A 15,779-nucleotide genomic window follows, 5' to 3' on the forward strand; every position below is an offset into this window, starting at 1 on the left:
GATTCTTAAAATACCTTCACAACTCTGTTAAGTGTGATTAATCGATTTATCAGTATTGTTCATATGAAGAAAAAAGTTTCCAGTACATATTAACACTGATCCACTGATCGACGTTTATCTTTAGCAGGTGCATGTATACTGTGAAAAACTTAATGTCTTCCAAAATCCACAAATCAGTGGAAGTGTGGAAGGTGTCCGTGATTTGAATGAAATGATCTGAGATGTGAGCAGAGGGAAGAAAACTATTTGGAAATTGTGGAAAATTCTGAAGTCAGTATGTTAGTACGTGTGATCGGTGGCTACTGAGCCTGAGAGTCAGAAGCCTTTGTCACATAAACAAGAATGACAAAGAAACACTGAAAGTAGTAAGAAGGGTGGAGAACAAGTTCATTGGATGTGATCTGTTTCAGCGAGGGTGTTAATGTTAACAATTAACATGCTAACTGAGGCCTGTAGAGTTTGAGATGTAGCCAGTGGGTGTTTTGGAGTTTTTCTGAGCATTGCACCATCTGGCGTTGAGATGAATTTGCTGGGAAATCCACCCCTGAGAGGTGTAACATTCTGTTAACATATACCTGAGTGCTCCATGCTGATGCTCAGTTGTTCATCAGTATATCAGGCCCAGGGTAAATAGAATATTTGTTTCCCTTTTGATTATTATTCTCTTCAAATGACAAATTAGTCAAGTGAATCTGAGAAAATAAACAGACCCCACATACATATTAAAAAACAAAGAAACCTTTGTATCTTTACATAAATAAGGATTACACTTCAATAAAGTACAGCTTATTAACAGTTCACTATTCTTTGAACAAGTTTGACAATAATATAGATTTTTCCTCTATTCTTCTTATTTTTGTCAAACCATAGAAGGGGTTTCCATGCGAATCTTTAGTAAACTCAACTAATCCGGGTTTACATTGTGGTTCAGCCACACAAAAAACATCTAAAGCATAAATGTCCATGGAAACAGTGTCTATAGGTCCTTTACTTGATCCCAAGTCACTCACTGAAAAATGAGTTATAGCAGGCTGAGAGGCAAGACACATGGGCAACTCCACAGGACCAGAAACAGAAGGAAACAACCTTGGGCTGGCTGTCTCAGCCACACTAATTCTCTAGACTGAGACATTTCTGTCCCTTTATTCATATCAGCACAGTCAAAATGTTCATGTGAGGCTCTGGCTAGTCTGTTAACATCATTCCTGTTCTTTAAAAGGTAACTGGCCCACGTCTGAAATTGTAGTAGGGTTCAAGTAGATCATAAACACAATCCCACAGAGAACAGCCAGGAAATTCACTTCAGTTGAACATCTTTGAGAAGGCCCAGCTGAACCACCTCCTGAACCTCGTCAGGAGGTGGTTCAGAGACAGGAGTCTCAAGTCACTCAGGGTCAGTAGGATTTCTTCTACTTTTACTTCATTTCATTATTAAATGCTGTATTTCTTCCATTTGGCACAGAAGATTTTCCAAACATTTCCTGAGATTTGTGTTCTTTGTCTTTTGTTCTTTTCTCTCACTTTTAAACTTGGACAGCAGAGCAACAACGTTGCTGTTCTGCTCAAGGAGAAACTCTTGCTTTTTCTCAAGCACAATCAGGTCATTATGAATTGTTTTGATCTGTAGTTCTATCTTCAGGGATACCTGCTGTGTCTCTCTTTCCTGAATATTCTGGGGCTCCATCCGCTGGGCTATTCCTCTCTCCGCTGACTCAGGAGGTCTGTGTGATTCCTCTCTCCTGTCTCTGTCAGACACTGAATTGTTGAACGTTTCCTGCGACATGTATTTAAAAGTTTAACGCAAACAAACAAAAAAACTGACCAGAGACACTGACTGGCTCAGTCATTTAGGTTTTTCCTTCACATGGTTCACCAGACTTCTCTTCCCTGCTTTTCTTTCTTTTTACTTTGCTGTCTAATGAAGGTGACTGCCCCTTCTTACTGGGGAACAAGTCCACTGGACTTGATCTGTTTCAGCGAGGGAGTTGTCTTTATCACATGATCAGTCTGTCACATTATTGTGGAGGAATTTTGATCCACTCTTCTACACTCCACAATGTTGCTTCAGTTCATCAAAGGCCTTTACAGTTAGATGTAGCTATCAGGTGTTTTGCAGTTTTTCTGAGCATTGCACCATCTGGCTTTGGGATGAATTTGCTGGGAAATCCACCCCTGAGAGGTGCAGCATTCTGCTAACACACACCTGAGTGCTCTATGCTGATGCTCAGTTGTTTATCAGTATATCAGGCCCAGGGTCAAAAGAATATTTGTTTCCTCTTTAAATAATATTTTCTTCTAAGGAAAAATTAATCAAGTGAATCTGAGAAAATAAACAGACCTCACATACATTTACAAAAACAAAGAAACCTTTGTATCTTTTCAGCTAGTTTAATGTTTATTTACTGAATGCATTACACTTCAATAAAGTACAGCTTATTAACAGTGCAACATTCTTTGAACAGGTTTACCAATGATACAGATTCTTCCTCTGTTCTTCTTATTCTTGTCTATTCTTTAACATACACAATGACAGAGAGTCTCAAACTACAAAAAAATGCGAAACAAACAAACATGTTGCTATGGAAACTGAAATCTATCCTCTAAGAGAGAGAGAGAGAGAGAGAGAGAGAGAGAGAGAGAGTGTGTGTGTGTGTGTGTGTGTGTGTGTGTGTGTGTGTGTGTGTGTGTGTGTGTGTGTGTGTGTGTGTGTGTGTGTGTGCACGCGCGTGTCTGCAGATGGGACAGCCCGGACCTTCTTGCCAGCTTAGCCACTGCTGCTCCTGCCATTCAGCTGAAGAGCGGAGAAGGGGGGAGACAGGTGAGGCTGGAGCGAGAGAAAAGACAGAAAGAGGGGGGAGAGAGAGAAACTGAAATCTATCCTCTGGTATGCTTTTATGTTTTGAAATATTCAAACTTTAACCTTAAACAGTGACATTTCTAAACATATTTGTAAACATGCTTTTTACACCAGTGTAACACTGTTGTATTATTTAGAGATCCATTAAAATATCTTTCAAAAAAAGCATCTCTTCACAGCCCTCCAAAATCTGTTTCATCCATTAACGTTACTCTGGAGCTAACAGTGCTAATGAGACTTTAGCCCCACATTAGGCTGAGTAATATGAGACTGGATCTGTGGAAAAGGTCTGAGTCCTTGATCCTACACAACCCTGTGCTCTAGATTTAAAAACTGTGGTATTGCATGACTCAGTCACTTTCTAAGCTCCACGTCCTGCAGCAACAACATGCTGCATACATACTATTAATAACACTGATATAACATTAATAACATATAATACTCTAACATACTATTATTTGTTATATGATTTTAACTCTCAAGCAACTAACTTTATTGGAAAACTTTATTAGATACACCTTGCAAGTACCTGGTCAGATCTCCTTTGTAACGTAGATTTAACAAGGTGCTGGAAACATTCCTGGAGATTTTGAGCCATATTGCCATGATAGCATCACACAGTTGCTGCAGATATGCTGGCTGAACATGCATGATATAAATCTCCCATTCCACTAAAATGTGCTCTGTTGTTGAGATCTGTTGACTGTGGAGGTCATTTGAGTACAGTTTTCATGTTCCAGGAACCAGTTTGAGATGATTTGAACTCTGTGACATGGTGTCTTATTATGCTGGAAGCAGCTGTATGACGATGGGTACAGTGTGATGGGATGGACGTGGTCAGCAACAATACTCCGGTAGACTTTGTTTAAACAATGCTCAGTTGGTACTAAGGGGCCCAAAGAAAATATTCCCCACACCTCTGCATCACCAGCAGCCTGAACCCTTGACCCAAGGAAGGATGAATCCATGCTTTCGTGTTGTTTACATCAAATTCTGAACCTACCCTCTACATGAACTGAAATCGAGGCTCATCAAAGCAAGCAACATTTCTCCAATTTTGGTGGACATGTACAAACTGCTGGCTCACATTTCTGTTCTTAGCTGACATGAGTGACCCCCGATGTGGTCTTGTGCTGCGGATGCCCATCTGCTCTGCATTCAAAGATGCTCTTCTGCAGTTGTTCCTCTCAGCTAGAAGCAGTCTGAATTCTGCTCTGACCTCTGAGGTCAACAAGGCATTTAAACCACTCAACGGATATTTTCTCTTTTTCAGACCGCTCTCTGTAAAATACTCAGACCAGCATGTCTGGCACCAACAACCGTGCCACATTCAAAGTCACTTTCTCACCATTTAAATGCTCAATTTGACCTAAATGCACTGAGCTGCTGCCATGTGATTGGCTGATTAGAATTTTGCACTAACACTCAGTTGATCAGGTGTACCTATTTTTTTATTATAAATAGAGTTATACCGTAGTTAAAATTATCCTCACCTTTATCAGCTGCGATACGAAGTGATATTTTTTAATAATGCATTACTAAAATCAATTACAATTCAATTATATATTTTCACATATTATCACAAAATAAAAATAAAAGCTTCCATGACTGCACGTGAGCATCAGGAAGGGACATCCTGTTCCCAGGAAAAACTTAAACAAGTGTTGTGTTGGGGCTCCTCTTCTGATGTTCATGTAGTATCTGTTTTCTGAAACTCTGCTGACATCTGCTGGTTTGATCTGAAACTGTAACGGGGCTCTTTATTTGCTCAGCCGCTATTTAAAAGATGCTACTGGGTTTACTATGAATACACTGACTAATAATAATAAATATCATTAATAACATAAATATAATAACTGTTATTGATTCAGAGTGTAAGGTTGCAGGGTAAGTAATCATTATAATACATTTTTAGGGTGTTACTTATGAAAGATGATTTATTTTTATGAGACAAACTGGTTTATGTGTAATTAGAAATCTCTAGTCAAACACAGAAACGTAGTACTGGGTCTGTGACTCAGGGCTTTGTGTTTATTGGTTAATTTATATTCTTGGATTATTGTCATTCTTTGTTTTCTGCTTGTGTTTATTCTTAGTTCCCAGGATTTTGGTTTCTGTTACTTTGCCTTCAATGTGTTCCTCGTCTAGTCACTCGTCTTCATGTTCCCTCTGTCGCCCCAGTCAGTTGTGTCTCTATGTCTCAGTGTCAAGTCCGTGTCTTTGTTAATGTCGCTTGTCTCCTGTTTTATTTTGATAGTCCCGGTCCTGTGTGCGGTGCATTCTGCTTTGCTTCCTTTATTAGTCCTAGCTGTGTTTCCCTCCTGTTTCTCACTCCCTCGTTACTGCCTCTGTATTTAAGCCCTGTGTTTTCCTTTCTTTGTTTCTAGTCTGTCTGCGTGCGTCTTCCCCTGCGTTCTTCTGAGTCAGCTCCTTGATATTTTGTGTCTCTTGCCCCTCTCTCCCGGTTTTAAGATCTTTGTAACGTTTTCCTGGTCTCCTCATGTACTGTAGTTGCCTTCCTAGTTTAGGTTTTGTTAGTCCCTTTCTAATTGTGCCTTGTCTTTTGTTTGTGTTTAGTTCAGCCTCCAAAATAAAAGCTTGCCTTTTGTTAATCACTCCCCCCTCGTCTCCATTTGCCTGCACTTGGGTCCTCACCTCATTCCTTCCACGACCTGTGCCCTGCCAGACGTGACAATAAAGGATCAGAGTTGGGCTAAAATTTGAAAAATTAGACATAAAGAAAACAACACAGACACATTAAAGGAAGCACTGGCAATCTAAAAGAGACATGCAGTACGGTGCAAGTCTTGAGTCACCCCTAATTTCTATATTTTTTTGCTAGAAAATTGGAAACACATGAAGTAATTTATTGAAAATGTACAAACTTACATAGAAATACAGTATTTAAGGCAAAAGCAGAGTTTCTACAGCTCTAACAAGCTGAAAGTTTATATTTGGAATGATTCTTCAGCACAAGCTGAACTCTCCTAGACAAGATTTCTTGTCATTTCTTTAAGTAATCTTCAGAAATAGTTCTCCAGGCTTTCTGAAGGACATTTAAAGCTCTTATTTGGATCTTGACTGCTTTCTGCTCTGTTCTCTGTTAAGATTTGTATTTTTAAACAGGTTTTGCTTTTTCTGTATTGTTAATCTGTTTGGGATAGTTGTCATGCAGTTGTCATTGCTTGATATTTCTTAAGGACATGAATTTTAGATACCTCTCTTTTGCTGTAGGTTTTTTTGAGGGGGGGGGGGGGGGGGGGGGTAGCATCTTTTGTAGATTAAATTGAAGAATAAATGATGTGTTTTGTCACAGGCTGCATATAGAAAGATTTAAAACTGGCTCTTTGCTAAGCTGTCGGGTTGTTGTTGTTGTTGTTGTTGTTGTTTTTGGTTAGTCACAGCACAGGCTTAAATAATTCATATGGGGGTTAACAAAAAAAATTCTTCCTCTGGAAATGTCCACGTACAAGCACTGACCAAATGTCCACAGAAACAGTTTGAAACACCTTCAGAAAGGCCTTGATAGCTATTGCTGAAGACATCTTGAAACAAGAAAGTCTGGCTCCTTGAAAGCAAAATATAAAGAAATAAGAGGTGGCTCAAGACTTTTGCACACTGCCGCACACGTGTGTGTATATGAATCTAAGTGACTGATTTGGTTTCTCCTCCTGTAACCTGGTCTTGCCCGCTTTTGTTCGTTAGCTTGTCCTCACTCTGTCTTGCCCATCAACAGCAAAGGGAGCAATGCCCCAGCTGGACAGCAGGTGTGCTCTTCAGCACTGCAGCACGCGAGCCACTGCAGTGCTGCCATGTCTGTGAGTGTGTAAGAGAGAGAGAGAGAGAGAGAGAGAGAGAGTGTGTGTGTGTGTGTGTGTGTGTGTGGCTGCAGATGGGACAGCCCGGACCTGCTTGCCAGCTCAGCCACTGCTGCTCCTGCCATTCAGCTGAAGAGCGGAGAAGGGGGGAGACAGGCGAGGCTGGAGGAGTGGAGTGCTGGAGCGAGAGAAAAGACAGAAAGAGGGGGGAGAGAGAGAGTCCAGGCCCAAATAAAGACATGGGGGCCAGGACTGGGCTGGGTCCCTCTTTGCTATAAAAACGCTGGCCTCCTTGAGACTCGGGTTTGGTGGTTGGGGCTTGGGACCAGCGACCACCACAGCTGCTGCAGTCTTCCTCGGGGGAGCTACCTCTGCATACTCGCCATCATCGTCCTGGTCATCATTTCTGGGGGCATTCAAGATGCCTCGAGTGGACGCAGACCTCAAGCTGGACTTTAAGGATGTCCTTTTCAGACCCAAGAGGAGCAGCCTGAAGAGCCGCTCAGAGGTCAGTCCTGCTAATTACGTCTGCTCATTATTACGCATAACTCACGCATTACAGTGTAATCAACCATCAGAACAGCTCTTTGGGTTAGACAGGTGTATTCTCCTGCGCATTGTGCCGCGTGACGCAATATCGTGTTAACTGTTTATACATGAGGGCAGATTGATGAGGGTGCGAAAAATACTTTACATTTACTCCTAAATCAACAAAGATACCTCGTTGAAGGAGTGAAATGCGCACTCAGTGTACTTGTACATAAGTGCCTCTACTCCTTGTCTTGTTTAATGTTGAGCTATCAGGTGTACACTGCCTCTGTGCTGGGCTGAAACTGTGTAACAGCGGAGTGACCTTCTTAAAGGTGACAGGAAACAGGCTGGTCACAGGCATAAAAGAACATTTTGATCAGTTTGGCCTTGATCTAGTTACCTGTCATTATTATCTAAAGCAGACTAAGCAGGCCACATTGTGTCCAACATCACGATACTTGTGGTGGCACTAGATCTAAAGCAAAAAGTTTGAGCCCTCTGAGGGAGCAAGCAACATGAGACACGGGAGACTTCTCAGAAAAGTTGTTTAAAAATAGGACGGAGCGTGTTGCAGCCAACCAGAGCACATTCCACATGCCACAGAGATATCAGTATAACAGCAGCTTTAATCACATTGATTCAGGTCTCAGACACATGTTGACACCTGATGAATGCTGTTTGGTTATTTTGATATTTCAGATCGTAATGTGGGCAGCGGGCCGCGACTGAGACCACTGGATGCATTTTGTCATTATTTATTTTAAGTACATATTTTGCAGTGATGTGGTTTATTTTCAGCTTGATGGTGTTGGTGGCGGGGTTAGTCTTTACTATGACAGGACAGATTGAGAGTAGACAGGAAGAGAAAGACAGCAGGGGGAAGACACGCAGCCTGGCCCTGCAATAGCCTTGCTGCGCATGGGTCTCCTGCTCAACCTGGTGAGCTACACCAGCATTATTACTTTCTCATTATTAATGGTGAATAGAAAGGAAGTAAACTGAAAATCCTGAGTCAGTGTGCAGCATTTGCTGATGTGCTGGAGCGAATCAATATAGACTTTACCTCCCTCGTCCATGTCTTCCACCTCTTTCCTTCCTCTCACTATTATGAGGTATGACCTCTTTTTATTTCTGGGGCGTTCAAAACGTACCCACATTAAAAGTTATGGTGCATTGCGTAAGGTAAGTCTATAGCTTAAGTAGCTTTGCATAATAAATGTCTTGGTTCTATCCAACAAAAGCATCAGCACTAAGAGGGAGCCATTTGGAAAACTGTTGGCAAGGAAACTCACCGTTATGTCCCACTTTTTGACAACCATGCCCACCATCTTTATCTCCTTTTTTTCTAGTTTGAAAATTTTCCTGTTAGACACATTTCTACATTTTCTACATTTTAGAGAATGATAAAACGTGTTTCAGATTAATACTGATAGTTGGTGATTAAAACCCCCAATATTCTGATATTTTGGCATTTGTTGAGCCTGATTATATATTTAGTCATTTATAGCCCTTTTCCACTGGTAGCTACTCGGCGTGGTTCAACTAGACTGGGTTTTTAGGGTTTTCCATTAGGTGGTAGAAACTGTGCCACGGAGGTGAAATAGCTACACAAAAAACAACAATGTGGTCGCCGAGTCTGACTAAAAGCCATGCACGGAACAGCAGGTGTACCATCGGCTCAACGTCCTCCACTGTTGTGTTGTGTTCAAATTATGTCACAGGACTGTGTAACGACCCCACACACATAAGGTGGAACTTGATTGTAATGAAAAACATCCAAAGCCGAGATGAGTCGTGTAAGTACTAGTGGAAAAGGGCTATTACAGTTATTTACAAGTGAGAAGTTTCAGAGTGCCCTCTGGTGGACAAACTGTGCAATATCACTCACACCATGGTGAAGGGTGTTTCTGCTGTCTCTTCTTTTCTTTTTAAAATTTTTATTATTGGCCGTTAAATGCAGATACTGAAAGATCGGCAAATAACTAATATCAGCCAATAATATTAGCCTCAGTAAACACATTTAGATTGCTTACATTAGCTAACATTAGTAAGCTATAGCAGACCAAGTAATGCTATAGCAGTAAAGCCACCAAGACTGTTGAACGATGGTTCTGGGAGAAGATTCTTGAGTAGTAACAAAGTTCAGTGTTTAGACCGTTAACTGGAAAAAAGGTTTATTTTATTTAATTTGAAAGAAATAATTTCCACGAGTGACTCAAACACTTTCCTGAAAATGGTGCAGCTTGTGTGTCACACTGAGCTCAGCTTGGTTCATGTGGCTTTTCACATTACAGGCATACCCATTAGAAGCTGTCCATTAGATCTAAATGATTCAGTGCATCCATGCACACTCAGGAGATGAGTATTAGCCTTCTCATATTCCCAAGAAAAATCACAAAGATAAAAAAAATACTAATAAATTTTTAAAAATCCCTTCTGTCCTCAGGTGGATCTTCAGAGGACCTTTACATTCCGCAACTCTAAGCAGACCTACATAGGTATCCCCATCATTGCAGCCAACATGGACACCACAGGAACATTTGAGATGGCACAAGTTCTCAGTAAAGTGAGTGAAGAAAATAGTTATTAAAAAAACAAAGTAAATAAAAAATACATTTGTTTTATTTCGTATGGTTGTGGATTCATCAGCAGGTTACTTCTGTTCAAGTTGAAAATATGTGGGAAAAAAACTGGAGAAGGACAATGATGGATGATAGAGAGAAATGTCAGTGGCCCAGAGTATCTAGGGTATTTCTGAATCTCTCATCTTCCTTTCTGTCCGACTGCTTCTTTCTTTAGCACACCCTCTTCACAGCCATTCATAAACACTACTCTGTAGAAGACTGGAAAAACTTTGCTGCTAGTCACCCAGAGTGCTTAGAGGTAAGATTTCCAGTCTTTGCTTTAATGTAGTCTGTCTGTGTGGATTCCCAGTCATCCAGGTCATCGCCTTAAGAGCTGGAAAAAAAGGAAGTGGAACTTAGAGAAGTCCAGTTGCCTTCTTTTAAGCTCTTAAGACTTTTTACATGTAGGTTGTCTCTCGTAAGAAACTAGAAAATCAAAATAAAACACATTTTCATTCCCCATAGCACGTAGCTGCTAGCTCAGGGAGCAGCAGTGCAGATCTGGAGAAGCTGTGTGCCATCCTGGAAGCCGTCCCTGCCCTCAAGTACATTTGTCTGGACGTGGCCAATGGCTACTCTGAGTACTTTGTGGAGTTTGTCAAGAAAGTCCGAGAAAAGTTCCCCAAACACACCATCATGGTAGGAAAGACAGTGCCTCACGTTGGCTGGCAGTTTGTCTCCTGGTGGATTATGGGATATTTAAGACTGTGTGCTGGTTTTGCAGGCTGGTAACGTGGTAACGGGAGAGATGGTGGAGGAACTCATCCTGTCTGGTGCTGACATCATCAAAGTGGGCATCGGGCCAGGTGAGTGGGTACAAAGGTCTCTTAACACAGAACTGCACAGTCCTCAAACACAAAGACAGCAGCAGTGAGGCATGCAAACACAGATGAGACATTAGACAGAGACGTACAGTATTTGAATCCAAGTATAGCGGTCATGTTACACGCCATTAAGTTACTGACTCATTGCATGACGAATGTAGCCACTCTAACGTTGCTGTGGCGACATGAAAAATGTGGTTTTAGTGGTACGATTACGGCACACTAATGTGTGGGATCATTGTCATGCTGACAAATTAAGCCGTTGACAATCGGACACTTTCCAGATGGTATTGCACGGTTTGTTTGTTTAATCAGGATTCCCATTCCAGCCTCAGACTTATCTGTCCTTCCTGGGTTTACTTGCAAACTCAGTCCAACAACAACGCGACATAAACATGAAACAAGCTGGGGTTTGTTGTTTTTTTTACACAGATAGCACTGAGTTTCATAGAGCGAATATAAAAATGGCCTTAACAGGACAGCAAAAACAATAAGATGAAGCTGCTTGTTTTCTAACGCGTGTGTGCATTTGAATCACATTCATTAATAAGCAGCTGAATACTAAAGAACAGTTGTTTTTTGCTCGTACAGTTCATAATTCCATCGATTTTGATGAGATTCCCAACAGCAGTGGCTGTAACGCAGCACCAAACCAACACGCTGTGTTTAAAAATGGCACTCACTGTGGTACTGTTGTGTTTGTCTTTTACACTGCACACCGTGCCAACATTTGGCAAATTTTCAGCTATTAACTCCTTGCAAATCACCTTGATGGTGCAAAAATCCTATTTTATGCTTGTCAAAATGTGTTGTTACCAAAAATGGTGTGGTTTTTGTGACAGTCTGCTAGTAAAAAAGTGCCTAAAGATACAGCTGCTTTGTTAAGTTGTCTTTTATGTGTAGACACAACACTTGACATGGGTGCCTTTATTGTACTTTCATGGTTCACAGGTCAGTGTCACATGATGTAACAAACAAAACACTCCTTAAAAAATGGTCAGGTACAAGAACTGGACTAAAAACGAGTAAAGAAACAGAAAGCCCAAAGAGCTGTTACTATTTAACCACTTACTACGTAACTATTACTACTAAGAAGGTCTTGCTCCGTGGAAGTAAAATATAAAGAAGTGAGAGGTGGCTGAAGACTTTCGTGCAGTCCTGTATTATTTCCTGTTAAACACCCTCCTGGTTTGGCATTTGAATATTTCTCTTCTGTTCGCTTGTTCTGCATCACGTCATCTGGTGCTTCTTAGCCCTCCTGCTGATAGAGTAGTCACCTGACTTGAACAGATTAAAAAAGACAGCAGGTTCCTGTAGTTACAACAGCAATAATCAGCACAGACGGAGAGAGAGATAAAGATGCTGTTCTCTAATGTGTGCTCTGACTGTTGCAGGTTCTGTGTGCACGACAAGGATCAAGACAGGAGTGGGTTACCCACAGCTCAGTGCCGTTATAGAGTGTGCAGACTCAGCTCATGGACTCAAAGGACACATTATCTCTGTAAGTCCATAATATAAAAATATTAAAAAATAATAATAATGAGGTCAAACAGTAATCAAAGTAAATCTTGGCAATTTTTGCAACAGTAGGAAAGCTGTCTGCAGAATATGCTGCAAATATGCAAGACGCTGAAATGAAAATGATACAGAGCAGAGTGCAATGATGTGGTTTTCATGTAGATACTGAAAATGCATCAAAGAGATTTCCTTTTTAAATTGTGTTGTACTTGGAGGATAGGGTGGCAAACAGTGAGCAACAGAAGAGCATTTATTGCTCGAAAGACCAGCTTTTGCTCATCAGTTCAGCAGGTGTAACACACTGTAAACATGTGCAAAAACCAAAAAACATGTGCAATTATGGATCACTAGATTTGTTCGTACACCAAAGCAGTCTACGCTTCATATGCACTGTTCTAATGTTTGCTGAGTTTGCTATAATATTTCTGATCTTTGTGCAATTCAACAGTTTTTAATTTGCAATAGTTACTAAAGGTTTGCAGCCAGTAGGGGGAGCAGTTTAGTCCTAAAATTAAACATTAAACCTGTTTCTCTGACCTAATGTGACCCAGTAAACTGACACGTGTTTAACCTCTGTTAAGGATGGTGGCTGCAGTTGCCCTGGAGATGTAGCTAAGGCCTTTGGTGAGTAACCAACCCCACGCTGTAAGAAATGTCCCAGTTAAATTACAGTGAAGTAGTGCCAAATCTATTTCCCAGCTTCCTTTTGTATGTATATACAGCTTACCTGCTGTAATCTACAAAAAAAAAGTATCTTAATGTAAAAACATTTACAGTATGGTGTCGTATACAATTGTGATTATTCTGGGGGGGGTTTTTTGTGATTATAATCTCCATGACTTCATGTCCTTGTCCAAATTCCCTGACTTCAGCTTCTTGTACTTCCCCATTCTCCACACTGCATGGCTACGGGAATGCTGTGGTCAACAACACACCCACCCAACATGGCACCTTCAACACTGAGTGTGTGTGTGCGTGTGTGTATCTATGGCTGGGCCGGGGTCCGGGGCTTGCTAAACCTTGGCTCCTGTCGGACGTGGTCATGGAAGGAGGGTTCACCCTCCCTGCACCCAAGCTGATCTTGGAAAAGCAAAATGTCTTTGGCACAAGAGATTCCAATCATAATTCTGATTGCAAAAGCTGCATTTTTAATTTAATTACTGTAAAAGAAACAAACAAAACTGTACATATTTCTACAACAGTTTGCTACAGTGCACTGTTTGTCTCTTCAAACTTGCTGTGTTCTTCTATACATCTGACCTCTGTGCCTCCTCTGGCTGTGCCTCCGCTCCTCAGGTGCCGGTGCGGACTTTGTAATGATGGGAGGAATGCTCGCAGGCCACGACCAGTGCTCCGGGGAGGTCATTGAGAAGAACGGCAAGAAGTACAAACTATTTTACGGCATGAGCTCCGACACAGCCATGAAGAAATACACCGGGGGAGTTGCCGAGTATAGGTGAGATAGTGATACCCTGAGACTCGCAGCAACACCTGTGAGTCATTCATTTTGGCTTCATCTGTGTTGCTATGGGAATTCCTTTTTTTTTTTTTTAAATTGCTTATAGTAACAGTCTATTATTATGATTATAGACACACTTCAATGACTCAGGTGTTTGCAACATTTTTTTTCTTATTCAATCCATTTCATACTTTGATGATTCATAACGCAGACACAAAGAATTCTAGAACTCCAAAAGTTGCCTTTATAAAAAAAAAGAAAAGATCAGCCCATTTTAAACTCTCATGCTCTGGTCTTGTACTAGAATAGATGAGCAGATGTTTTACCAAAGAAAAGTCTCTAAAGTCTACCTTCTCACCTCTTTCCTTGGCTCCCAGGGCATCAGAGGGGAGGACGGTCGAGGTTCCCTACAAAGGAGATGTGGAAAATACCATCCGGGATGTGTTGGGGGGACTCCGCTCCACCTGCACCTATGTGGGTGCCGCCAAACTCAAAGAACTGAGCCGCAGAACCACCTTTATCCGTGTCACACAGCAGTCTAGCCATATGTTCACTTAAGGGGGTGGTACTACTTTCTCCCAGTAGCAGCAGGACCACATACAGACCTACACCTCACTTCACCACGCACCTGTTTCCTCTCAAGATATCTGCTGTCCGAAAGCTTTCAGCTCCTTCAGGCTGCAATTAAACCAACTCAAAAATTTGACTTGAATTACCCCGATGGATAACAACACTTTACTCACTTTAATCTCACAGTGAGTGTGTTTCTATGCTTGCAGAAACCAATAAAGTACTGTTGTAATTTATGCAGACATTGTTTTTGAATGGGAATGTGCAAATACGCTTCACCTACAAACACCCGGATAAATACTTCCCAGTTTTGGGAAACAGCAGTGAAACTACTACAGTGGAGATCTTTCAGAAACTTGTATATAAAGTTGTTACTGGAGGCTATTTCAACATTAACAACATATCAAGAGCAAGCAAGAATATGAGATTTGTAAAACACACTCAGCAGGAACATGTTGGTATTAGTGGTAAGATCAATTATTTTGCTGAAGTCTATCCTAAAATGAATGTGCAAGTTGATATGTCAGATCCAGAGACTCCGGCCTTTAATTGTCAAGACAGAAATTGTGTGCAATAAACTGCATGGAGAACCTTGTGCTGGTTTCCTCAGTGGTGTTGGTCTTTCAGTTCCAACTGAGTTGTGACGCTTTCATAATGAGAATGAAGTCTTCACAGTTTGTGCATTTCAGGTATTTGGTATATTTGAGACAAATTTACTTAAAAATGTGTCTCTCATTTTAAATCATGCAAGTCTAGAGATTTGTGCCTTTTACTGCATTGCAAAGTAACGCAACGATGCCATTAAACACAGGAAATGAAAACCTACACTATGTAATGCATACTGTGACTACAAACAGTATTACATGTTTATTACAGTCAAGACAGAAAATGGAAGTAATTAATCAGTGAATGATTAACATAATTCCTCTTTCTGGAGAATAAACTGTGTAACTAGAAGCTTTTGAGATTTCGGTTTCCTTTTCTGATTCAAAAGTTTCAACAACAAAAAAAGAAGAAGTGGTAAACCAACTACCAAGATGTCTGGCTTGGAGTTAAAACCATTTAGATTCATGTTGCATTACAACAAAACTTCTTTCATCACTTACCGCTCACATATTTCTAATATTTCTTTGTTGACGGTGTTGCCACTTCCTGTGAAAACAAAACCACGTGGAGTAGCTACTATAAGATCAGGAGGGAGAGTACGACAACTGAAGATGGAATGAAACGGTCGTTTCTTTTGTGCTGCTGGTCACATGTTGGGTCCATGAAAACTTGTTTCTAATGTAATTAGGTCCATAAATTTTTATAATTTTGCTTCTGTACACCACCACAGTGGATTTTAAATCAAGATGTGATGGGTGTGCAGACTTTCAGCTTTAACTAGAGGGTTTTAATAAAGGTAATGCATTAACTGTTTCAGAATTAGAGACATTTCTGAAGCTTGAAATGATTGATTATTGATTTTGCAGTCAGTAACTGCCTTTGACAGGTTCATTTATTATTTTTTTCAGATAGACTCCCTCACATGTCTTTGCGCTTCATATTCAAAGTTCCAGTAAACAGCTACTAAATACA

At 40.8% G+C, this 15,779-nt stretch overlaps 1 protein-coding gene across 1 annotated transcript; it reads left to right on the forward strand.

The window, feature by feature from the left end:
• The first annotated feature begins 6,715 nt into the window (after window positions 1–6,715).
• Window positions 6,716–15,158, forward strand: gmpr (guanosine monophosphate reductase). Its single transcript, XM_003444087.5, has 9 exons — window positions 6,716–7,183; window positions 9,653–9,772; window positions 10,006–10,089; window positions 10,296–10,469; window positions 10,555–10,636; window positions 12,049–12,155; window positions 12,754–12,796; window positions 13,469–13,628; window positions 14,009–15,158. Exons 1-9 carry the CDS (start codon window positions 7,097–7,099, stop codon window positions 14,187–14,189), a joined length of 1,038 nt encoding a protein of 345 aa, XP_003444135.1. The 5' UTR covers window positions 6,716–7,096; the 3' UTR covers window positions 14,190–15,158.
• The last annotated feature ends 621 nt before the right edge of the window (window positions 15,159–15,779 follow it).

This window comes from Oreochromis niloticus, linkage group LG22, assembly GCF_001858045.2.
Source record: "Oreochromis niloticus isolate F11D_XX linkage group LG22, O_niloticus_UMD_NMBU, whole genome shotgun sequence".
Lineage (NCBI taxonomy): Eukaryota > Metazoa > Chordata > Actinopteri > Cichliformes > Cichlidae > Oreochromis > Oreochromis niloticus.